General features: G+C 42.5%; 2 protein-coding genes across 4 annotated transcripts; one reads left to right on the top strand and one right to left on the bottom strand.

Annotated features, from left to right (window-relative positions):
• Positions 1 to 9,338, top strand: dtymk (deoxythymidylate kinase (thymidylate kinase)). The gene is made up of 5 exons (XM_024414173.2): positions 1 to 242; positions 483 to 591; positions 5,617 to 5,707; positions 7,595 to 7,792; positions 9,017 to 9,338. Exons 1-5 carry the CDS (start codon positions 113 to 115, stop codon positions 9,170 to 9,172), a joined length of 684 nt encoding a protein of 227 aa, XP_024269941.1. The 5' UTR covers positions 1 to 112; the 3' UTR covers positions 9,173 to 9,338.
• Positions 9,316 to 20,699, bottom strand: atg4b (autophagy related 4B, cysteine peptidase). 3 transcript variants are annotated; one of them, XM_042322606.1, is made up of 13 exons: positions 20,426 to 20,699; positions 19,084 to 19,185; positions 17,993 to 18,064; positions 17,145 to 17,243; positions 16,729 to 16,830; positions 15,536 to 15,608; positions 15,226 to 15,305; positions 12,792 to 12,994; positions 12,496 to 12,571; positions 11,037 to 11,182; positions 10,723 to 10,779; positions 10,347 to 10,443; positions 9,316 to 10,002 (listed from the first exon to the last, which is right to left on the bottom strand). In XM_042322606.1, the coding sequence occupies exons 1-13, from the start codon at positions 20,433 to 20,435 to the stop codon at positions 9,929 to 9,931; spliced, it is 1,191 nt and encodes a 396-aa protein (XP_042178540.1). In that variant the 5' UTR covers positions 20,436 to 20,699; the 3' UTR covers positions 9,316 to 9,928. The 3 variants fall into 3 exon arrangements, with proteins under 3 accessions (XP_042178540.1, XP_042178539.1, XP_042178538.1); XM_042322605.1 differs by having other exon boundaries at positions 12,496 to 12,574; positions 20,426 to 20,668; XM_042322604.1 differs by lacking the exon at positions 20,426 to 20,699 and having other exon boundaries at positions 12,496 to 12,574; positions 19,084 to 19,204.
• Positions 20,700 to 24,289: the final 3,590 nt, after the last annotated feature.

Here is a 24,289-nt window from a genome sequence, read left to right as displayed (position 1 = left end):
CCCTAACGGCGTTCCATAGTCTACGCGGGTGAGCTTCTCAATTCCTGTTGCTGGTCAACGCGCCTGTAATTTTATGTTTTGTGAGTGCCGTTATTCATAATCGCTATTCATAATGACTTGCAGAAGAGGGGCTCTCATTGTGCTCGAAGGAGTGGACAAGGCAGGAAAAACAACACAATGTAACAAGCTAGTCCAAGCACTGCAGGATAGCGGGCGGCAAACTGAAATGATGAAATTTCCGGGTAAATTAACTTTATTATCCGTGGCTGCTAATTCATCAAAATGAAATGTATTTTTCTCATAATTGTGTTGTTTGAATCCGCTTTGATTGCAAATTTACCTAGACGAAAATATATGGGATTATACAAACTAATTTTGCCTTGCCCGGTTCCCCCGGCTGGGTGGAGTTTGGTCCACATGGCGATGCAAAATTAATTCTTCTTTGACTACATTCGCTCCCTGTATTACTCTTGTTTGTACAGAAAGAACTACAAAGATCGGCCAGCTGATCAACTCCTATCTGGAGAACAAAAGCAACCTGGAGGACCATACAGTGCACCTGCTGTTCTCTGCCAACCGATGGGAACTCGTGTAATACTCTAATATACAGAGGCATTGATCATTAAATAAGATACATGCTTGCATATTTGAGCCTGCCAAAAGTTTGGACACCTCTACTCATTCAAGGGTTTTTCTTTATTTTTTACTTTTGATGTGAAGACATCAAAACTATGAAATAACGCATATGGAATCATGTAGTAACCAAAAGAATGTAAAACAGATCAAAACATATTTTTGATTTGTCAAAGTAGCCACCCTTTGCCTTGATGACAGCTTTACACACTCTTGGCATTCTCTCAACCAGCTTCACCTAGAATGCTTTTCCAACAGTCTTCAAGGAGTTCCCACATATGCTGAGCACTTGTTGGCTGCTTTTCCTTCACTCTGCGGTCCAACTCATCCCAAACCATCTCAATTGGTTTGAGGTTGGGTTATTGAGGCCAGATCACCTGATGCAGGACTCCATCACTCTCCTTCTTGGTCAAACAGCCCTTACACAGCCTGGTGGTGGGTTGGGTCATTGTCCGGTTGAAAAACAAATGAATGAGTAGGCGTGTCCCAACTTTTGACTGGTATAGTGCATTTGGAAGGTATTCAAACCCCTTGACTATTTCAACATTTTGTTACAGCCTTATTCTAAAATTAATTAAATTGTTAATTTTCCTCATCAATATACACACAATACCCCGTAATGACAAAGCAAAAACAGCTTTTTAGAATTTGTATTTAAAAAACTGAAATAAGGAAAGGGGGATACCAATTGTACAACTGAATGCCTTCAACTGAAATGGGTCTTCCACATATCAAATCTGCAGACTAAATTTAAATCTAGACTTGGTTTCCTCTATTGTAATCACTCTTCTTTCACCCCAGCTGCCAACCTAACCCTGATTCAGATGACCATCCTACCCATGCTAAATTACGGAGACATTACTAGATTGGCAGGTAAGGGTGCTCTCGAGCAGCTAGATGTCCTTTACCATTCGGCAATTAGATTTTCCCCCAATGCTCCTTATAGGACACATCACTGCACTCTATACTCCTGTAAACTGGTCATCTCTGTGTACCCGTTACAAGACCCACTGGTTGATGCTTATTTATAAAACCCTCTTAGGCCTCAATCCTCCACATACAACACCCGTTCTGTCAGTCACCTTCTGTTAAAGGTCCCCAAAGCACACACATCCCCGGATCGCTCGTCTTTTCAGTTCGCTGCAGCTGGCGATTGGAACGAGCTGCAACACAAACACTCAAACTAGTCCGCTTTATCTCAATCTCTTCATTCAAAGCCTCAATCATGGACACTTACTGACAGTTGTGGCTGCTTTGTGCTGTTGTCTGGCCAATAATGTTTATACCATGTTGTGTTGCTAGCATGCTGTGTTGTCATGTGTAGCTGCCTTATGTTGTTGTCTTAGGTCTCTCTTTATGTAGTGTTGTCGTGATGTGTGTTTTGTCCTATATTTATATATATTTGTTATTTTTAATCCCAGCCCCCGTCCCCGCAGTAGGCCTTTATTGTAAATAAGAATTTGTTCTTTTATTTTACTAGGCAAGTCAGTTAAGAACAAATTCTTATTTTCAATGACAGCCTAGGAACAGTAGGTTAACTGCCTGTTCAGGGGCAGAACGACAGATTTGTACTCGGGGGTTTGAACTTGCAACCTTCCGGTTACTAGTCCAACGCTCTAACCACTAGGCTACCCTGCCGCCCCTTCTTAACTGACTTGCCTAGTTAAATAAAAAATAATCCTAATTTAACCCAACCCCTCTGAATCAGAGAGGTGCGGAGGGGGCTGCCTTACATCGGCATCTACGGCGCCCGGGGAACAGTGGGTTAACTGCCTTGTTCAGGGGCAGATTTTTACATAATCTGCTCGGGGATTCGATCCAGTCCAACACTCTAACCACTAGGCTACCTGCATGACATTTACATAAGTATTTACTCAGTACTTAGTTGTAGCACCTTTGGCAGCGATTACAGCTTTGATTCTTCTTGGGTATGGCCCTACAAGCTTGGCACATGTGTATTTGGGGAGTTTCTCCCATTCTTTTCTGCAGATCCCCTCAAGCTCTGTCAGGTTGACCCCAGTCTGAGGTCCTGAGCGCTCTGGGGCAGGTTTTCATCAAGGAGCTCTCTGTACTTTGCTCTGTTTTTAGGTGCCTTTTGGCAAACTCCAAGCGGGCTGTCGTGCCTTTTACTGAGGAGTGGCTTCTGTCTGGCCACTCTACCATAATGGCCTGATTGGTGGAGTGCTACAGAGATGGTTGTCCTTCTGGAAGGTTCTCTTTCAGACTGACCATCTCTTTCTTGCTCAACTCCCTGACCAAGGCCCTTCTCCCCTGATTGTTCAATTTGGCCGGGCAGCCAGCTCTAGGAAGAGTCTTGGTGGTTCCAAACTTCTTCCATCTAAGAATGATGGAGGCCGCTGAGTTCTTGGGGACCTTCAATGCTGCAGAAATCTTTGCTAATCTTCCCCAGATCTGTGCCTCGACCCAATCCTGTCTTGGAGCTCTACGGACAATTCCTTTGACCCCATGGCTTGGTTTTTGCTCTGACATGCACTGTCAACTGTGGGACCTTATATAGACAGGTGTGTGCCTTCCAAGTCATGTCCAATCAATTGAATTTACCACAGAAGTTGTAGGAACATTTCAAGGATGATCGATGGAAACAGGATGCACCTGAGTTCAATTTCAAGTCCCTTTCAAGGGTCTGAATACTAATATATAAAATATGTCTTATTTATTGTACCTTTTATTTAACGAGGCAAGTCAGTTAAGAACAAATTCTTATTTTCAATGACGGCCTAGGAACAGTGGGTTAACTACTTAATAAATTAGCTAAATTTTCTAAACCTGTTTTTGCTTTGTCATTATGGGGGTATTGTGTGTAGATTTATTAATTTTTTTGAATCCATTTTTAAAATAAGGCTGTAACGTAACAAAATGTTGAAAATGTCAAAGGGTCTGAATACTTTCCGAAGGCGCTGTATATTCTGCCATTGAGCTAAGAAAGAATTTTGCCATTTTAATTCCAATTTCCTGCATTCTGCTATGGCTAATGCTGTGTTCTTTTCAGTCAACATAGTACTAATAATGTAGTCTTTTAATTCATTGTTTTTGGGAATGTTCAAGTCTTTCTGAGTAGCTAGGTTAGTATACAATTGGCGACACATTTTCATGCAAAATAAAAAATCTGCATTAAGAAAATATGCACCTTTTCCCACCAGTTGTTTCCACCAAACGGACTTGTATTTTATCTTGGTAATTTGTTGTTTATAGAGGTTATATATATATTTTTTAAATATATGTATATATATACAGTGCCTACAGAAATGATTCAAACCCCTTAACTTTTTCCCACATGATGTTGTGTTACGGCCTGAATTTAAAATGGATTAACACTTTTTATGAATTTTAATTAAAAATTAAATGTATTTAATCACTTTTATGGCAAGCCTAAATAATTTCAGGAGTAAAAATTGTTGCATGGACTCTGTGTGCAAAGATACAGGCATCCTGACTAACTCAGTTTACCGCTCAGGGATTTCACCATGAAATCAGAGTTTAATGGCTGTGATGGGAGAAAACTGAAGATGGCTCAACATTGTAGCTACTCCACAATACTAACCTAATTGACAGTGAAAAGAAGGAAGCCTGTACAGAATAAAAAATATTCCAAAACATGCATCCTGTTTGCAACAGGGCGCTCAAGTAATACTGCAAAGCCTGTGAGTCCTGAATACAAAGTGTTATGTTTGGGGCAAATCCAATACAACACATTACTGAGTACCGCTCTCCATATTTTCAAGCATAGTGGTGGCTGCATCATGTTATGGGTGTGCTTGTAATCATTAAGGACTGGGGAGTTTTTCAGGATAAAAAAAAAATCAATGGAATTAAGCTAAACACAGGCAAAACCCTAGAGAAAAAAACTGTTTCAATCTGCGTTCTACTAGACACTGGGAGATTAATACACTTTTTAGCAAGACAATAACCGAAAACACAAGGCCAAAATCTACACCGGAGTTGCTCATCAAGAAGACCGTGAATGTTCCTGAGTGGCTGAGTTAGTTTGGACTTAAATCTATTTTTGAAAATCTATGGCAATACTTAAATGGCTGTCTAGCAATGATCAACAACCAAATTGAGCTTGAAGAATTTTGAATATAATAATGGGCCAATATTTTACATCCATGGTGTGCAAATGTCTTAGATTTACCCAGAAAGACTCACAGCTGTAATCGCAGCCAAAGGTGATTCTAAACATATTAACTCGGGTGTGAATAATTATGTAAATGAGAGATTTAATTTTCAATAAATTAGCAACAGAAATATGTTAAAACCTTGTCATAGGGTATTGTGTGTAGGGGGGTGAGAATTATTGTTTTCACCTTGTCATAGGGTATTGTGTGTAGGGGGTGAGAATTATTGTTTTCACCTTGTCATGGGGTATTGTGTGTAGGGGGTGAGAATTATTGTTTTCACCTTGTCATAGGGTATTGTGTGTAGGGGGTGAGAATTATTGTTTTCACCTTGTCATGGGGTATTGTGTGTAGGGGGGTGAGAATTATTGTTTTCACCTTGTCATGGGGTATTGTGTGTAGGGGGGTGAGAATTATTGTTTTCACCTTGTCATAGGGTATTGTGTGTAGGGGGGTGAGAATTATTGTTTTTTTAATCCATTTTGAATTCTGGCTGTAACAACAATGTGAAATAAGACAAGGGGTATTTATACATAAGGTACTGTATAGGTTCATTATCTTTTCTACATAATTTATATTTAGTTTGTCATTTAAGTTTACAATGGAAGAGTTTTTTCCATCCTGAAAAAACATTCAAATATATATTTATCTTTAAAAAAAAATAATAATACAGCTTAGATTTAGGAGAACTGGGAAAAAATGCATAGGTGGCCTGCCCAAGGGTTAAAATGGCAACAACATTTAGATGGTGTGTTATTAGATGTGGTTGAGCTGCCATACTGTCTTAAGGAGTAGGACATGATGTGTTATTAGCTGTGGTTGTATGTCTGGGTCCTTTTCCCTCCAGGCCTCTGATGAAGGAGAAGTTGGAGCAGGGCATCAATCTGGTGGTGGATAGATACGCCTTCTCTGGAGTGGCCTTCACCAGCGCCAAGCCTGTGAGTTCATTAAGACATTACACACACCAGAGCCAAGCCTGTGAGTTCATTAGAACAATACACACAGCTCTCACCAGCACCAAGCCTGTGAGTTTATTAAGACAATACACACAGCTCTCACCAGGGCCAAGCCTGTGAGTTCATTAGGACAATACACACAGCTCTCACCAGCGCCAAGCCTGTGAGGTCATTAAAACATACACACAGCTCTCACCAGAGCCAAGCCTGTGAGTTCATTAGAACAATACACACAGCTCTCACCAGCACCAAAACCTGTTCTGTATGTAATGTCTGTGGTTACCCCAATCGCATTTTACTCTGCCTGAAGTACCCCCTCCTGCAGTGTTGTCGTACTCCAGTCCACACATTGAGTGTGTCGGTCTTGTCTCAGTTTGGAATAAATTTGTACTCTGTCTTGACTTGTTCTCGGACAGTGAGGACTCAACGTTTCTTCCCAAGACCAGCGGCGTAAATCAAACTCATTATCAGCTTCCAGTCAGTCGGCACATAGAAGCGCTTCACCAGGCCAAATATATGCACTCCTTTCGTGAAATATATCTTATCGCCTATTAAATCCTGAGGTTTCTACTTTCTTTTATTTTCATTGGAAAATAGCCTCAAACTTTGGCTGAATTTGCTTGACTCGCTGTTGGGGAAGACGGGGGAAATTGTAACAGTCGTTATATCTATTATAGACATGTTTGTGCAGTGGCAAAGCTATTGAACCTAGGCCTGCAGTGGTGTACCTACTGGACCTAGGCCTTCAGTGGAGAACCTATTGAACCTAGGCCTTCAGTGGAGAACCTATTGAACCTAGGCCTTCAGTGGTGAACCTATTGGACCTAGGCCTTCAGTGGTGTAACTACTGAACCTAGGCCTGCAGTGGTGAACCTATTGGACCTAGGCCTGCAGTGGTGAACCTACTGGACATTGGCCTTCAGTGGTGAACCTATTGGACCTAGGCCTGCAGTGGAGAACCTATTGGACCTAGGCCTGCAGTGGTGAACCTATTGGACCTAGGCCTTCTGCGGTGAACCTATTGGACCTAGGTCTGCAGTGGTGAACCTATTGGACCTAGGCCTTCAGTGGAGAACCTATTGAACCTAGGCCTGCAGTGGTGAACCTATTGGACCTAGGCCTGCAGTGGTGAACCTAATGGACCTAGGCCTGCAGTGTGTGAACCTAATGGACCTAGGCCTGCAGTGGTGAACCTAATGGACCTAGGCCTGCAGTGTGTGAACCTAATGGACCTAGGCCTGCAGTGTGTGAACCTATTGGACCTAGGCCTTCTGCGGTGAACCTATTGGACCTAGGCCTTCTGCGGTGAACCTATTGGACCTAGGCCTGCAGTGGAGAACCTATTGGACCTAGGCCTGCAGTGGTGAACCTATTGGACCTGGGCCTGCAGTGGAGAACCTATTGGTTCAGGTATTGAACAAGTCTGTTTCTTAGTCTTGGGTTAGTTTGCTATTTGCGATGCTCAATCCAGTCATCATTCACTGTTTGGATGAATAAAGGCTTTAACAAACAAACTTTCACAATTAAATGTTGACTGTAATGTTAGCTTACCTGACAAAACGATTTCATGCTGAGCTGCGTCAATGGGGAGGACATTTTGTTTTGCTCAATTGAATTAAAGGGCAACTACACTCTCCAAAAATATTTACATTTTTTATTTATCCCAGACCTGAAAAATAGTCTCCTGACAGTTTAACGATTGTTGTGGACTTAGAACATGTCTTTTTTGTCAGAATCTGAAAAAATCTATAGGAAAACAGGATACCTTCACCAGGCACCACTGCATAGGGCCGATGGAAAGACAGTCCATTCACTCTGACATAAGTTCCTATGCCATAACGAGCAAGTTCATGTTTGTCTGCCGAGCAGGGTTTCAGTCTGGAATGGTGTATGAATCCTGACATGGGGCTGCCCAAGCCAGACCTTGTGATGTTCCTGCAGCTCAGCCCGTCTGAGGCCGCCCAGCGGGGTCAATTTGGGACAGAGAGATATGAGACCACCGTCTTCCAGAAGGCCGTTCAGCAGAAGTTTGAACTTCTGATGAAGGACCCCTCTGTCAAGTGGCAGGTAAGAAGCTGTGTCGATTCTCCACACTTCCTGTTTGCACTTTCACACTCCCCATCATTTTTAAAATCTTTTTTAACCTTTATTTAACTAGGCAACTCAGTTAAGAACAAATTATTATTTTCAATGACGGCCTAGGAACAGTGGGTTAACTGCCTTGTTCAGGGGCAGAACGACAGATTTGTACTTTGTCAGCTCAGGGGTTTGAACTTGCAACCTTCTGGTTACTAGTCCCAATGCTCTAACCACTACGTTACCCTGCCATCCCTACACTCTAACCACTAGGTTACCCTGCCATCCCTACACTCTAACCACTAGGTTACCCTGCCGCCTCTACACTCTAACCACTAGGTTACCCTGCCGCCTCTACACTCTAACCACTAGGTTACCCTGCCGCCTCTACACTCTAACCACTAGGTTACCCTGCCGCCTCTACACTCTAACCACTAGGTTACCCTGCCGCCTCTACACTCTAACCACTAGGTTACCCTGCCGCCTCTACACTCTAACCACTAGGTTACCCTGCCGCCTCTACACTCTAACCACTAGGTTACCCTGCCGCCCTACACTCTAACCACTAGGCTACCCTGCTGCCCCTACACTCTAACCACTAGGCTACCCTGCCGCCTCTACACTCTAACCACTAGGCTACCTGCCTCCTCTACACTCTAACCACTAGGCTACCTGCCTCCTCTACACTCTAACCACTAGGCTACCCTGCCGCCCATTGATTTAACAATGGTGGAAACACCCCTCCAGCCAATGACTACACCTATCTAATACTTTCTAATCAATTTTTTAATTGTTTAAAAATGTAACCTTTATTTCACTCGGCAAGTCAGTTAAGAACAAATTCTTATTTACAATGACGGCCTAGGAACAGTGGGTTAACTGCAGAACGACAGATTTGTACCTTGTGAGCTCAGGGATTTGAACTTGCAACCTTCCGGTTACTAGTCCAACACTCTAACCACTAGGCTACCCTGCCGCCTCTACACTCTAACCACTAGGCTACCCTGCTGCCTCTACACTCTAACCACTAGGCTACCCTGCTGCCTCTACACTCTAACCACTAGGCTACTCTGCCGCCCCAGTAATGGGAGTGTGCAAGTGCACACTGGTAGAAGTGGTAGAATGTGGAGATTTGGCCATTGGTTTGTCCAAACATGATGTTACAGTGTGGTCTTCAATGGGAAATTCACCCAAGATATTGTTGTCATCTCCTAGGTGATTGATGCAGCCAGGAACATTGAAGATGTGCACGCTGACATTAAGAACCACAGTGTTGATGCCATCAATGCAGCCGAGAATGAGCCAATCGGGGAGCTGTGGAAGGAGCCTGGACGAGGAGACCCCATTTATCCTCTGTTAGATACCTCCTAACAGTGCCTAGTACACAAGGAGAAGTCAGAGGGGGTATATGAATATGAAACTGCGAACTGTATGTTACGATATTTAAGTGGGTATAGTCAACTCTTTCAAATCATTATTTCACAACAACAACAAACACAAACAAGTAAATTAAATAAATGTCCAAGCTGTAAATTTATTTCTTATTTTGTCCTTATTAACATTTCAAATGTTCTGTTCATCATTCATCTTCGTGAATTGAGGAAAATCAAATGAGCCAGTGTTTTGTACAGAGAGATTTAACGTGACAACGATACTCTGAATGAACAAGATAATCTATTTGGATCTGCGAATTTCACTCAACCAAATGGTGTTCATCCGTTAATACAGAGACTTCAGATATCAGTGACCTAAGCAATAAGTATAGTAGTAAACCGTTATGGATTAAACACTAGTCAACTGTGTTATGGATGGGAGGGAGGGGGCGGGGTCAAGGCACCATATCACTAGAAATATTTCCTTTTTAAGTGTTAAGACTTAATGGAGACATGTGAAGATGTCCTGAAAGCTCCCACTACCCTTGTATCACCACCTCCTAGCAAGGAGTCTCCTCATTGGACACAGGGCAGTCAGTGGCTGTTCAGAAGACAACTGTGTTGACACATCACTACGCCATCGTTGCCAGGCTGGCTAGTGATGTTGTTGTTATCTCCTGTCCCCTATGGCTTCCCTTCTGATACAGAGCAGAATCGTTGGGGTTCTGCCGGGACATATGACTGTATTCGATCATCACAGGGACAGAATTTCAAACTCTTCATCCTCAGAATCAAAGAACCGCTCCAACCTATCAGAGTCTGAGAAATCTAGGAGGGGGAGAAATAATGGATTGATCAACAGTATCACAACGTCTGTAAAGAGAAATTAATCACCTCAGACAACACATTAAATCACTTCATTGTCCTATCCAGATTTAGGCGAGGATTCGATCAAAGACGTGGTGTAGATGAGCACACAGCGCTTGGCATTTAAAGGTCATTCACACTTGACCTGACGTCTGCAGGGATAATTGCCTTTAAAAGGCGCTTGTTGACAACGCACCTCTGACTGAATCCCAGCCTCAATCTGTAAAGGGAACTAAATCACAATATCCCTTCCTCAACCCCCCGTACAGGTCAAGAGAATATAGGTCAAGTGTTTTGATGTTTACCAGGGTTGAGGTTGAGTACATCTACAGAACAGGCGAAGTGAGATGGTTGACAGTCTATCAGTTCAAACATGGGCAGGCCTGCTCTAGTGTGGGACAACTGAAGACAGACAGGTCAGAAAAATAATGATTAGTTCACCCTGGGAGAATTGCGAGGAGTCAATGCTCGCAGGACCTGACACACTGAACCACAACAAAACCACTGCCCCGATGAAGTAACAGTAATTTAACCAGGTTGACCCATTTCAGGTTAAAAATAACATTGTTTTTTTCAGCGGGGACAACTGACACCCCTAACGGTTCTGAAAAGAGGTTTAGTGCCGAGGTGAATTGAAAACTTCCTATATTTGTATCCCTTTGATGAAACATCGTACAGTACCTTTCGGAAGCGCAAACACCAGTCATCAAAGTCGTCCTCCGTTCTGCAGAAGAAACCCTGGGGTCAGAAAAAAAAGGACAAACATCTGACTTACTGTGTCAACAAAACAAAACACTAATGTCTAGAACTGAAATCACGCCTAACCACAACGTAGAGAGGCAACGTTGAGTCAATTCACTTCAAATAGTGGTCAGCAAAACAATATTTAGCTAAATGCTATCTTTAAGATATACCTGCTGCTAGGGAAAAGTGTAAGCAAGCTGAAGTATTGCTCTACCTTTGACCTCATAGCCCTAAGTCTCTGTAGTTCTTACCACTGCGACAGAGGGGTCTATTTCACAGATGTGCATGCGGCACGGCGGGTGCTGACAGTGGTAAGTGTCGTCTGGGACCTGGCTGTCCTCACAGGGCTCTACCGCAGGCTGGGTGGTGTGGGGGTCCAGGTAGATCAGCTCTTCTCCTGGGGGGACAGATGCAGGACAACAAGCTCTACTTAGCAGAACGAGACCATTCAACAGAGCCATTGAAGCTCGACTTTTAGCTCCTAGTGAGCAGAGGGTCGCAATAGTGCAAAGCATGAAGTATCTATTTTAATTGGAGGAGACCATAGACTGGATATAAATGACTAGAGGAGACCATAGACTGGATATAAATAACTAGAGGAGACCATAGACTGGATATAAATAACTAGAGGAGACCATAGACTGGATATAAATAACTAGAGGAGACCATAGACTGGATATAAATAACTAGAGGAGACCATAGACTGGATATAAATAACTAGAGGAGACCATAGACTGGATATAAATAACTAGAGGAGACCATAGACTGGATATAAATAACTAGAGGAGACCATAGACTGGATATAAATAACTAGAGGAGACCATAGACTGGATATAAATAACTAGAGGAGACCATAGACTGGATATAAATAACTAGAGGAGACCATAGACTGGATATAAATAACTAGAGGAGACCACAGACTGGATATAAATAACTAGAGGAGACCACAGACTGGATATAAATAACTAGAGACCATAGACTGGATATAAATAACTAGAGGAGACCATAGACTGGATATAAATAACTAGAGACCATAGACTGGATATAAATAACTAGAGACCATAGACTGGATATAAATAACTAGAGGAGACCATAGACTGGATATAAATAACTAGAGGAGACCATAGACTGGATATAAATAACTAGAGGAGACCATAGACTGGATATAAATAACTAGAGGAGACCATAGACTGGATATAAATAACTAGAGGAGACCATAGACTGGATATAAATAACTAGAGACCATAGACTGGATATAAATAACTAGAGACCATAGACTGGATATAAATAACTAGAGACCATAGACTGGATATAAATAACTAGAGAAGACCATAGACTGGATAGTGTACAGAACATAGTCTATGAAGTAATGTTAGTGTACAGGACATACCAACATAGTCTATGAAGTAATGTTAGTGTACAGGACATACCAACATAGCCTATGGAGTAATGTTAGTGTACAGGACATACCAACATAGCCTATGAAGTAATGTTAGTGTACAGGACATACCAACATAGCCTATGGAGTAATGTTAGTGTACAGGACATACCAACATAGCCTATGGAGTAATGTTAGTGTACAGGACATACCAACATAGTCTATGAAGTAATGTTAGTGTACAGGACATACCAACATAGTCTATGAAGTAATGTTAGTGTACAGGACATACCAACATAGCCTATGGAGTAATGTTAGTGTACAGGACATACCAACATAGCCTATGAAGTAATGGGCACTGTTGGGCTTCCCTCCGATGACACCCAGGGACTGGGGCAGCTGGAAGCACTGCTGTGAACAAGAGACACAGAAAGAGGGGATAGAATTTGACCTGGCTGTATACACGTAAAAAATATCATTACACTTTAGTTTTGTTGGTGGATATTAGCCTGGCCCCAGATACGTTTGTGTTATATAGCCAACTCTCATGGCATGACAACAACCGAAGGAGTTGGTAAGACAGCACAAACAAACAGATCTGGGACCAAGCTCTTTCTCTCTGGCCCACCTTCAGGGTCTCGATGTAGGCCTCGTTGATATCGCTTAGGCCCAGCCTGAGAGGAATGAGGAGGAGCAGGGGGTTCCAGAGAGCTGTCTCCTCCTCAGCCAGGGCGCAGGCCCCCTCCAGGCAGCCGTTACGCTCTGACATACCCCCCTGGAGATCCACACACGCTGCTCCACCATAGTCCAGCCAGGGCATACACAACCGCTCTGGGGAGAACAGCAACGTTACAAACAGTGCCTTCGGGAAAGTATTCAGACCCCTTGACTTTTTCCACATTTTGTTACATTACAGCCTTATTCTAAAAAAGGATTAAATATATTTTTTTCCCCTCATCAATCTACACACAATACCTCAATGAAAAAGCAAAAACACAAGTTTTTTTTCTTCCCCCAGGCTAATTTATTTAAAATAAACTGAAATATCACATTTACATAAGTATTCAGACCCTTTACTCAGTACTTTGTTGAAGCACCTTTGGCAGCGATTACAGCCTTGAGTGTTCTTGGGTATGGCGCTACAAGCTTGTCACACATGTATTTGGGGAGTTTCTCCCATTCTTCTCTGCAGATCCTCTCAAGCTCTGTCAGGTTAGATGGTGAGCATCGCTACACAGCTATTTTCAGGTCTCCAGAGATGTTAGATCGGGGTCCGGGCTATGGCTGGGCCACTCAAGGACATTCAGAAACTTGTAGCCACTCCTGCATTGTCTTGGCTGTGTGCTTAGGGTCGTTGTCCTGTTGGAACTTGAACCTTCGCCCCAGTCTGAGGTTCTGAGCGCTTTATAGCAGGTTTTCATCAAGGATCTTTCTGTACTTTGCTCCATTCATCTTTGCCTCAATCCTGACTAGTCTCCCAGTCCCTGTCGCTGAAAAACATCCTCATAGCATGATGCTGCCTCTACCATGTTTCACCAAAGTGATGGTGCCAAGTTTCCTCCAGACGTGACACTTGGCATTCAGGCCAAAAAGTTCAATCTTGGTTTCATCAAACCAGAGAATCTTGTTTCTCATGGTCAGAGTCCTTTAGGTGCCTTTTTGCAAACTCCAAGCGGGTTGTCATGTGCCTTTTACTGAGGAGTGGCTTCCGTCTGGCCACTCTACCATAACGGCCTGATTGGTGGAGTGCTGCAGAGATGGGAGAACCTCGAACAAGGACAACCATCTCCACAGAGGAACTCAGGAGCTCTGTCAGAGTGACCATCGGGGATGTTGGTCACCGTTTGTTTTATATACATTTGCTAAAATTTCTAAAAACCTGTTTTCGCTTTATCATTATGGGGTTTTGTGTGTTGATTGATGAGGGAAAAAAATATATTCAATCAATTTTAGAATAAGGCTGTAACTTAAAACAAAACGTGGAAAAAGTCAAGAGATCCTTGTACACGTCTATACATACACAACCACTCTGGGGAACAGGACAGGAGGTCAGCTTGAATTAGAGTCTAGCTCACGCATCTCAATAGCCTGTTCCCATCTACTATTATGGCAGAGATTGGTCCATAAAAGCCCTTGGCTTGGGTATTCTGGACTACACGCAATACAGAACTGGATGAATGCAAACATGAGTAGGACTAACAGTTGATGGACCCTCTTTAACCATGTATGAGTAGGACTAACAGTTGATGGACCCTCTTTAACCATGTATGAGTAGGACTAACAGTTGATGCCCCCCCTCTTTAACCATGTATGAGTAGGACTAACAGTTGATGGCCCCCCTTTTAACCATGTATGAGTAGGACTAACAGTTGATGGCCCCCTCCTCTTTAACCATGTATGAGTAGCACTAACAGTTGATGGCCCCTCCTCCTCTTTAACCATGTATGAGTAGGACTAACAGTTGATGGCCCCTCCTCCTCTTTAACCATGTATGAGTAGGACTAACAGTTGATGGCCCCCCTCCTCTTTAACCATGTATGAGTAGCACTAACAGTTGATGGCCCCTCCTCCTCTTTAACCATGTATGAGTAGGACTAACAGTTGATGGCCCCTCCTCCTCTTTAACCATGTATGAGTAGGACTAACAGTTGATGGCCCCCTCCTCTTTAACCATGTATGAGTAGCACTAACAGTTGATGGCCCCTCCTCCTCTTTAACCATGTATGAGTAGGACTAACAGTTGATGGCCCCTCCTCCTCTTTAACCATGTATGAGTAGGACTAACAGTTGATGGCCCCTCCTCCTCTTTAACCATGTATGAGTAGGACTAACAGTTGATGGCCCCTCCTCTTTAACCATGTATGAATAGGACTAACAGTTGATGGCCCCTCCTCCTCTTTAACCATGTATGAGTAGGACTAACAGTTGATGGCCCCTTCCTCTTTAACCATGTATGAGTAGGACTAACAGTTGATGGCCCCTCCTCTTTAACCATGTATGTTCTATAGATTGACGAGGCATGGGGTTCATCCTGTAGTACCATGACTGTGTTCACTACTCACTGATCTCTTCGATCACCACAGTGTTGTCCATAGCAACGTGTACAGCCAGGCGACTCCACGAGTCAAACACAGCTAGTTTCCTGAGGGGCAAGACCGGTGATATTCAACACAGTGTAGCAGTCATCATCTGTATCACACACTGTGCAGCCATAGCCTGAGTGCCAGTCTGTTTGTGCTAATGCCAATGTCTGGTTTGACAATGACAGCAATGGATATTGGCAAGAGCACACAGAGATCTGGGACCAGGCTAGGTGCAGTCATCATCTGTACCACAGAGTCGGTCATTATCTAGACTGGAGACTGTACTTACTTCAGTACCTGTGCCACTGTGTTCGGTCCGTACCACTGGCCTATAGACTTCCCCTCCCCGACTCCCATCTGGGCTGCAGTACACAGACAACTGATGTTAGTGCCATCCTAATAATTTATTTATTTACCTTTATTTAACCAGGTAGGCAAGTTGAGAACAAGTTCTCATTTACAATTGCGACCTGGCCAAGATAAAGCAAAGCAGTTCGACAGATACAACGACACAGAGTTACACATGGAGTAAAACAAACATACAGTCAATAATACAGTATAAACAAGTCTATATACAATGTGAGCAAATGAGGTGAGATAAAGGAGGTAAAAGGCAAAAAAGGCCATGGTGGCAAAGTAAATACAATATAGCAAGTAAAACACTGGAATGGTAGATTTGCAATGGAAGAATGTGCAAAGTAGAAATAAAAATAATGGGGTGCAAAGGAGCAAAATAAATAAATAAATTAAAATTAAATACAGTTGGGAAAGAGGTAGTTGTTTGGGCCAAATTATAGGTGGGCTATGTACAGGTGTAGTAATCTGTGAGCTGCTCTGACAGTTGGTGCTTAAAGCTAGTGAGAGAGATAAGTGTTTCCAGTTTCAGAGATTTTTGTAGTTCATTCCAGTCATTGGCAGCAGAGAACTGGAAGGAGAGGCGGCCAAAGAAAGAATTGGTTTTGGGGGTGACTAGAGAGATATAATAATAATAATGATAATAATAATGATGTCATCTGGGCTGTAGTACACAGATGTAATTATCCTAATAAAGATAGATGTTGTTATGCCACTGATGTCATCATAGACTGCAGTACACAGATGTTTTATCCTAATAAAGATGTCATCATAGACTGCAGTACACAGATGTTTTATCCTAATAAAGATGTCATCATAGGCTGCAGTACACAGATGTAATTATCCTAATAAAGATATCATCATAGGCTGCAGTACACAGATGTAATTATCCTAATAAAGATAGATGTTGTTATGCCACTGATGTCATCATAGTAAATATAGTGTAATGCTATTGGTGTCAGAAATACTACCCATTCCTTTCTGAATATATATAAGGTATGACTGTCTCAAGTCGTGCATCGTCGTATAAGATTTACAAGTCAGTATTCACCGATTTGATGTAAAGAATAGTAGCTTCACTGTCTCAAGTCGTGCATCGTCGTATAAGATTTACAAGTCAGTATTCACCGATTTGATGTAAAGAATAGTAGCCGTCTTTCTTGTCAAGGAAGGCGTTGAGGATACCGATGTAGTCTTCTCTCTGAGTCTGGCTCCTCACCCATCTCCAGTCTGCTTAACAAACACACCATTATCAATAACTGGTTGAAACCCCTTTGTTTCAACCAGATGTAGTCTTCTCTCTGAGTCTGGCTCCTCACCCAACACACCATTATCAATAACTGGTTGAAACCCCTTTGTACAGAACACGTAGTACAAGTGCAATAAGAGATTTGTATCACAACAGCGCCTGAGATTATTTGGTGAAGTACATTTGATAACTTGAATAACAGAATGTTAAATGTTGAAGGGTCACACAATAAAATGAGCTGTATGCTTCAGGGAACAGATTACGGCACAGGATTTAGAAAAGTAGTCATTCATACCTCGGCCTAGATGCCTGCGGACCAGGGCCTCGCCTAGGATCATCTGTCCACATCGCAGCATGCAGCCCCAGCCTGTGTCGGACGTAGGCCCTGTCCCTCCTGGAACACATTGAAACAATCTGCACCTGATAGGCTAATCTTATTGGCATATACAATCAAAGTGCTATGCTACTGTAGGCGTATCAGTAATGTCCTAGGGTTTATTCTGTGGCCCGCTACAGTAGGTATGGTACTGTAGGTGTATCAGTAATGTCCTAGGGTTTATTCTGTGGCCTGCTACAGTAGGTATGGTACTGTAGGCGTATCAGTAATGTCCTAGGGTTTATTCTGTGGCCTGCTACAGTAGGTATGGTACTGTAGGCGTATCAGTAATGTCCTAGGGTTTATTCTGTGGCCTGCTACAGTAGGTATGGTACTGTAGGCGTATCAGTAATGTCCTAGGGTTTATTCTGTGGCCTGCTACAGTAGGTATGGTACTGTAGGCGTATCAGTAATGTCCTAGGGTTTATTCTGTGGCCTGCTACAGTAGGTATGGTACTGTAGGCGTATCAGTAATGTCCTAGGGTTTATTCTGTGGCCTGCTACAGTAGGTATGGTAGGTATGGCCTGCTACAGTAGGTATGGTAGGTGTGGCCTGCTACAGTAGGTAAGGTAGGTGTGGCCTGCTACAGTAGGTATGGCCTGCTACAGTAGGTATGGTAGGTGTGGCCTGCTACAGTAGGTATGGTAGGTGTGGCCTGCTACAGTAGGTATGGTAGGTGTGGCCTGCTACAGTAGGTATGGTAGGTGTGGCCTGCTACAGTAGGTATGGTAGGTGTGGCCTGCTACAGTAGGTTTAGGCTACTCACCAATGGGCGGGAAGTTTTTTCTGTAGGTGAACCATAGTCGTGAAGTGACATCTGAAAGAATGTCTTCCTTTTCTGGATAAGCAAAGACAATGAGTTAGCTAAGAAGCATGCCTTCTGCTGCAGTCTACTGTCACCATTACAGATTACAGTAGGTCTTTATATACAGTCTGCTGCTTACAGTAGGTCTTTATATATAGTCTGCTTACAGTAGGTCTTTATATACAGTCTGCTGCTTACAGTAGGTCTTTATATACAGTCTGCTTACAGTAGGCCTTTATATACAGTCTGCTGCTTACAGTAGGTCTTTATATACAGTCTGCTTACAGTAGGTCTTTATATACAGTCTGCTGCTTACAGTAGGTCTTTATATACAGTCTGCTGCTTACAGTAGGTCTTTATATACAGTCTGCTGCTTACAGTAGGTCTTTATATACAGTCTGCTGCTTACAGTAGGTCTTTATATACAGTCTGCTGCTTACAGTAGGTCTTTATATACAGTCTGCTTACAGAAGGCCTTTATATACAGTCTGCTTACAGTAGGTCTTTATATACAGTCTGCTGCTTACAGTAGGTCTTTATATACAGTCTGCTGCTTACAGTAGGTCTTTATATACAGTCTGCTGCTTACAGTAGGTCTTTATATACAGTCTGCTGCTTACAGTAGGCCTTTATATACAGTCTGCTGCTTACAGTAGGTCTTTATATACAGTCTGCTGCTTACAGTAGGTCTTTATATACAGTCTGCTGCTTACAGTAGGTCTTTATATACAGTCTGCTGCTTACAGTAGGTCTTTATATACAGTCTGCTGCTTACAGTAGGTCTTTATATACAGTCTGCTGCTTACAGTAGGCCTTTATATACAGTCTGCTGCTTACAGTAGGTCTTTATATACAGTCTGCTGCTTACAGTAGGTCTTTATATACAGTCTGCTGCTTACAGTAGGTCTTTATATACAGTCTGCTGCTTACAGTAGGTCTTTATATACAGTCTGCTTACAGTAGGCCTTTATATACAGTCTACTGTCACCATCTCTAACACACATATACTGGGGCAACAGTACACCCGTTTTATGATCCCATGTCTTCAGTACCTGTGAGTGCATTGAATTCTTTCCCCAAGATCCACACTGGCTCTGAGGTCTCTGGAAAATCGTCAAACTCTCCAAAGCCAAGTGTGTCGTATGTGAGAGTAGCTGAAATATAAAAATGCATCTGATTCAGAACACCTTGTTACATGGCTCTCACACACACACTTGAACAAGGAATCATTAATGAACACATTCCTAATATTGAGTTGCACCACTCCCTTTTGCCCTCAGAACAGCCTCAATTCGTCTTGGCGTGGACTCTACAAGGTGTCGAAAGCGTTCCACAGGGATGCTGGGCCATGTTGACTCCAACGCTTCCCACAGTTGTGTCACGTTGGCTGGATGTCCTTTGGGTGGTGGACCATTTTTGATACACACAGGAAACTGTTGAGCGTGAAAAACCCAGCAGCGTTGCAGTTCTTGACACAAACCGGTGAACCTGGCACGTACTAACATACCCCTTTCGAAGGCTCTTAAATCTTTTGTCTTGCCCATTCACCCTCTGAATGTCACACATACACTATCTCAATTGTTTCAAGGGTTAAAAATCCTTCCTTAACATGTCTCCTCCCCTTCATGTACACTGATTGAAGTGGATTTCACAAGTTACATCAATAAGGGATCATAGCTTTCGCCTGTCAGGCTATGTCATAGAATGAGCATGTTGTACACTCAGTGTATATTTATTTCAGTAACAGGACTAGTAGATAGCTAGCTTCCAAGCACTGCAAAACATACTCAATGCAGATTGACAGTTGAGCTTGCTGGCTAGCTAGCCAAAGATGGGATTGCGACAGAGAATGACATTGCAAATACAGATTTGGCTTGCTAGCTACGTGACCATCCTTTCAGCAGTTGTTGGTAGGTAGCTAGTTAGTTTGCTAGTGACACTGGACAATAACGTTATGTTACATGGGTATAGACGACAAAAGATGATTTGTCTTGGGAGGCAGGGACCCAATTATGCTAACGTTAAACTGATGTCAAGGACAGAACATAGCAGCAGATAAACATGGGGTTTATTTCACCTTAGTTTCGTCGTTTTCAGTCAAAAATATAATGATTGCTAGGTTAGCTAGCTAGTTCACCAGCAAAATGTTTTATATAATCTACCAAACTGACATCTGCTGATTTTAGCCTGTCTTTCTGTTAGCTAGTAACAGTATCTGCCTAACAGACAAGCTAAGACTATTTTGATTCACATTCAAAATAGATGTAAACCTCAACTGATGTACAAATTGGAATCCATTATGGAATAGCTAAATATGCCGTGCCTTTGTTCAGAGTGACTCTAAAACACAAAAGTGTTAAATCATTGTTTCCTTAATTAAGAAATCTTTCCTACCTGCATCCATCCTGACAGTTCTTCACCCTATCTTGTTGTTGTTGTTGGCCCGTCCAGCAGTGTGAGATATCATACGGCCAATGAGAATTCAATACTGCCGAAATCGTTTTGCAGTATCGAATAGGATTTCCTGTTTTGGGCGGGGCAACTATTTCGTCCAATAAGAAGCCGCCGGACTCATTTTAGGCGGAACATTTTCGCAGATCTGTTGGTGTTGATTAGGGTGCAAGGAAAGCAATTTCAACGCGCTTTCTTTGCCACTTATAGTATGAAGATCAGCGAAACTTGGCAAACTGACCGCCTTGCCAGCCAAGAACAACTAAAGTAAACAGGAAAGTCAGAGAGAAGAAAGGAATTTGTCCAACGTGTCCGTCCCGTGATCACTTGTTTATAGTCATGGCTAGTTGGTATATAGATTATGTCACACTGACGTCAAAAATGTATTTTTGTATTTTAGCTAACTCTAACCATATTCCTAACCTTAATCTAATTTCTCATAACCTGCTGCATAAATTCTCCTAACCTGCTACGAAAAGACGAAAAAAGAAAAATTCTGTAAAATATTGACATAAACTGTATCCCTTCTAGACAAAATCATTGTTTACCTCGTTCCCCTCAGTTTTCAACTCACCTGTAATAGTTTTATTATTATTTTATTATTATTATTTATTATTAATATTTGTTGATTTGTGTTGAGCCAATAAACAACGACTCATTATTATTTGAATATCAGTCAGTTCTTCACAATTTACCCATGATCCATCACGGTTTTGATGCTCTCGAACACGGTCGTCACTAGTTAACACAGCCACAAAGTCATAAACCCCACCTATTTCTGAAATGTATCTTCTTAAAATGTGATTTTAAACTTAACCCTAACCACACTGCTAACCTTATTTATAATTTTAACCTTGAATTAAGACCAAATATATATTTTTTGAAATTTTTGTTTTCATGATTTAAATGTTTAGCCAATTGTGTTCAAAGATTCATCCTATAACATTGAAGAGTACCGCATCAGTCATCGGCCAGAATTCATGGATCTACAGGCAACATCTGCACTGAGCTAAAGGCTAGAGCTGCCGTTTTCAAGGAGTGGGACACTAATCCGGAAGCTTATAAGAAATCCTGTTAAACCGACGAGCCATCAAACAGTCAAAAAGTCAATACAGGACTAAGATCGAATCCTACTATGCCAGCTCTGATGCTTGTCGGATGTGACAGGGCTTGCAAACTATCACGAATTACAAAGGTTAACCCATCCGCATGCTGCCCAGTGACGCAAGCCTACCAGAGGAGCTCAAATTATTCTAACACTGAACCACGCATGAGAGCACCAGCTGTTCCGGACGACTGTGTGATCTCGCTTTCCATAGTTGATGTGAGTGAGACCTTTAAACAGGTCAACATTCACAAGTCCGCAGGGCCAGATGGATTACTAGGACGTGTACTCAGAGCATGCGCTCACAAGAGTCTTCACCATTTCTTAAATTGTAAATAGGGAGGTGCCGGGGAAAAAAAAGTGAACTAGGGGTCTCTGAGGCACTGGAATGGACAAAAAAAAATCTAATTTAGAATAAAGCAGTGCATGCATATCATCACATTTGCAAAGTAGCATGGAGCAGTAGAGAAGACAGAAACAGTTGTACTTGGGTCTGGGAAGAATTTCATGCATTTTTCAGACTTTAGTAGTATTTTTTAATACCACACAAATGATGGAAAAGACAGGTGACTTTGACACTGACAAACTGAGAAACTGAGATCAATAAATGGACAAAATGGCCGATACTCTCATGCCAAAAGCGTATCTCTCTTATATTACTTCGTAAAACAATAGGCCTATTTGGAAGTTGATAAAATATTTTGGTAGCCTAAAGTCAGAATAATTGTTTCACTTTTAAGCAGGAGTATTTGAAATATTACAAGAGGCTTGTTCTGGCTGCATGTGGTTCACTGACAGATTTGCGGTGCATTCTCAAGCTACATTATATGCCTTGTGATTGGTCGACAGTAACACAATCCACAGCAGTGGTGGTTCTAGCTTGCATGGCTCCGTGGGCGAACCCCCCCATTCAGCCCCCCCCCACCCACCCACCACAAAAAAAAGCACCATTCTGCATTAACTGTCATTTTTATTTCAACATTTGGAACACAAATAAATAATCCTAACATTTAAAACTATATAAATATAAAAAAATATATACAAAAATAAGACTAATTTATATCAAAAAGAAGTAACAAAGACAAATAGAAACAAATTTGTGTTGATTTGGCACTCGAGCATCAATACATTACCCATCCCCCAACACTGTCAACCAAGAGTCGAGACTAAACCAATTCTCCTTGGTGCTGTGCAGACTGGTTTATATTATTCTTAATGATTTCACACAAACCAGAAAAAAATGCAACAATATGTCTGTGAAACTATATATTCACAGTATTATGAATGAATTGTTGTTTATTTGGTAGCATTTCGTAGTGTGATTGATTTTACTAATTGCATTAATACTTTACAAAGTTAGAGGTGCGCTATTTGATAGATTCTCCCTACCTCGGGCTTCCAGTGGGGTGACCTGAGGTCAACCAACCCTGCCCCCCTCCCAATCTCGTACTTCCCACTCAGAAGTAAGCAGAGATGTCGACGATGGTGACAGTAGAGGAGAGAGTTGCAGGCTCATGTCTAGCAGAGAGGAGAGAGTTGCAGGCTCATGTCTAGCAGAGAGGAGAGAGTTACAGGCTCATGTCTAGCAGAGAGGAGAGAGTTACAGGCTCATGTCTAGCAGAGAGGAGAGAGTTACAGGCTCATGTCTAGCAGAGAGGAGAGAGTTACAGGCTCATGTCTAGCAGAGAGGAGAGAGTTACAGGCTCATGTCCAGCAGCGAGGAGAGAGATAATAGGAAGTGAAGTGAACTATATGCCAGGACCAGCCCAACACAAACTCTTTCTTAGAATTATGTTGTTGTTGTTTTTTTAGGGGGCAGGAGAATTAATGAGGAGGCAACTCGAATGACCTCAGATCGCTTCTGTTCAAATATCCTGCCTGTTTGGCCCTGTCCGGGTGATCATCGGATGGGGCCACAATGTCTCCTGACCCCTCCTGTCTCAGCCTCCAGTATTTATGCATCGGGGGGCTAGGGTCAGTCTGTTTTATCTGGAGTATTTCTCCTGTCTTATCCGGTGTCCTGTGTGAATGGAAGTGTGCTCGCTCTAATCCTCTCTTTTTTTTCTCTCTCTCTCTCAGTGGACCTGAGCCCTAGGATTATGCCTCAGGACTACCTGGCATGATGACTCCTTGCTGTCCCCAGTCTACCTGGTCGTGCTGCTGCTCCAGTTTCAACTGTTCTGCCTGCGGCTATGGAACCCTGACCTGTTCACCGGACGTGCTACCTTTCCCAGACCTGCTGTTTTCAACTCTCTAGAGACAGCAGGAGCGGTAGAGATACTCTCAATGATCGGCTATGAAAAGCCAACTGACGTTTACTCCTGAGGTGTTGACCTGTTGCACCCTCGACAACTACTGTGATTATTATTATTTGACCATGCTGGTCATTTATGAACATTTGAACATCTTGGCCATGTTCTGTTATAATCTCCACCCAGCACAGCCAGAAGAGGACTGGCCACCCCTCATAGCCTGGTTCCTCTCTAGGTTTTGGCCTTTCTAGGGGTTTTTCCTAGCCACCGTGCTTCTACACCTGCATTGCTTGCTGTTTGGGGTTTTAGGCTGGGTTTCTCTACAGCACTTTGACATATCAGCTGATGTACGAAGGGTTATATAAATACATTTGATTTGACTCTAGCCTTTTGGAGGGCTCTAAGCGCGATTTGGTTGGCGTCTCAATTTACTGTTGAGAGTTAGAATAG

Source organism: Oncorhynchus tshawytscha, linkage group LG05 (genome assembly GCF_018296145.1).
Source record: "Oncorhynchus tshawytscha isolate Ot180627B linkage group LG05, Otsh_v2.0, whole genome shotgun sequence".
NCBI classification, from domain to species: Eukaryota; Metazoa; Chordata; class Actinopteri; order Salmoniformes; family Salmonidae; genus Oncorhynchus; species Oncorhynchus tshawytscha.
The sequence above is the reverse complement of the archived record's forward strand: the minus strand, read 5'-3'. Positions and strand labels throughout refer to the sequence as shown.

Bases quoted from the DNA above. Each gene is read 5' to 3' on its own strand.
- dtymk (XM_024414173.2), top strand. From the start codon at position 113: ATGACTTGCAGAAGAGGGGCTCTCATTGTGCTCGAAGGAGTGGACAAG. The intron at 592-5,616 runs GTAATACTCTAA...TTTTCCCTCCAG, and splicing joins GCCAACCGATGGGAACTCGT to GCCTCTGATGAAGGAGAAGT. The intron at 7,793-9,016 runs GTAAGAAGCTGT...GTCATCTCCTAG, and splicing joins ACCCCTCTGTCAAGTGGCAG to GTGATTGATGCAGCCAGGAA.
- atg4b (XM_042322604.1), bottom strand. From the start codon at position 19,204: ATGCATTTTTATATTTCAGCTACTCTCACATACGACACACTTGGCTTT. The intron at 15,609-16,728 runs GTGAATACTGAC...TGTGTACTGCAG, and splicing joins CTATTCTTTACATCAAATCG to CCCAGATGGGAGTCGGGGAG. The intron at 10,003-10,346 runs GTAAACATCAAA...TCCCCCTCCTAG, and splicing joins TGTACTCAACCTCAACCCTG to ATTTCTCAGACTCTGATAGG.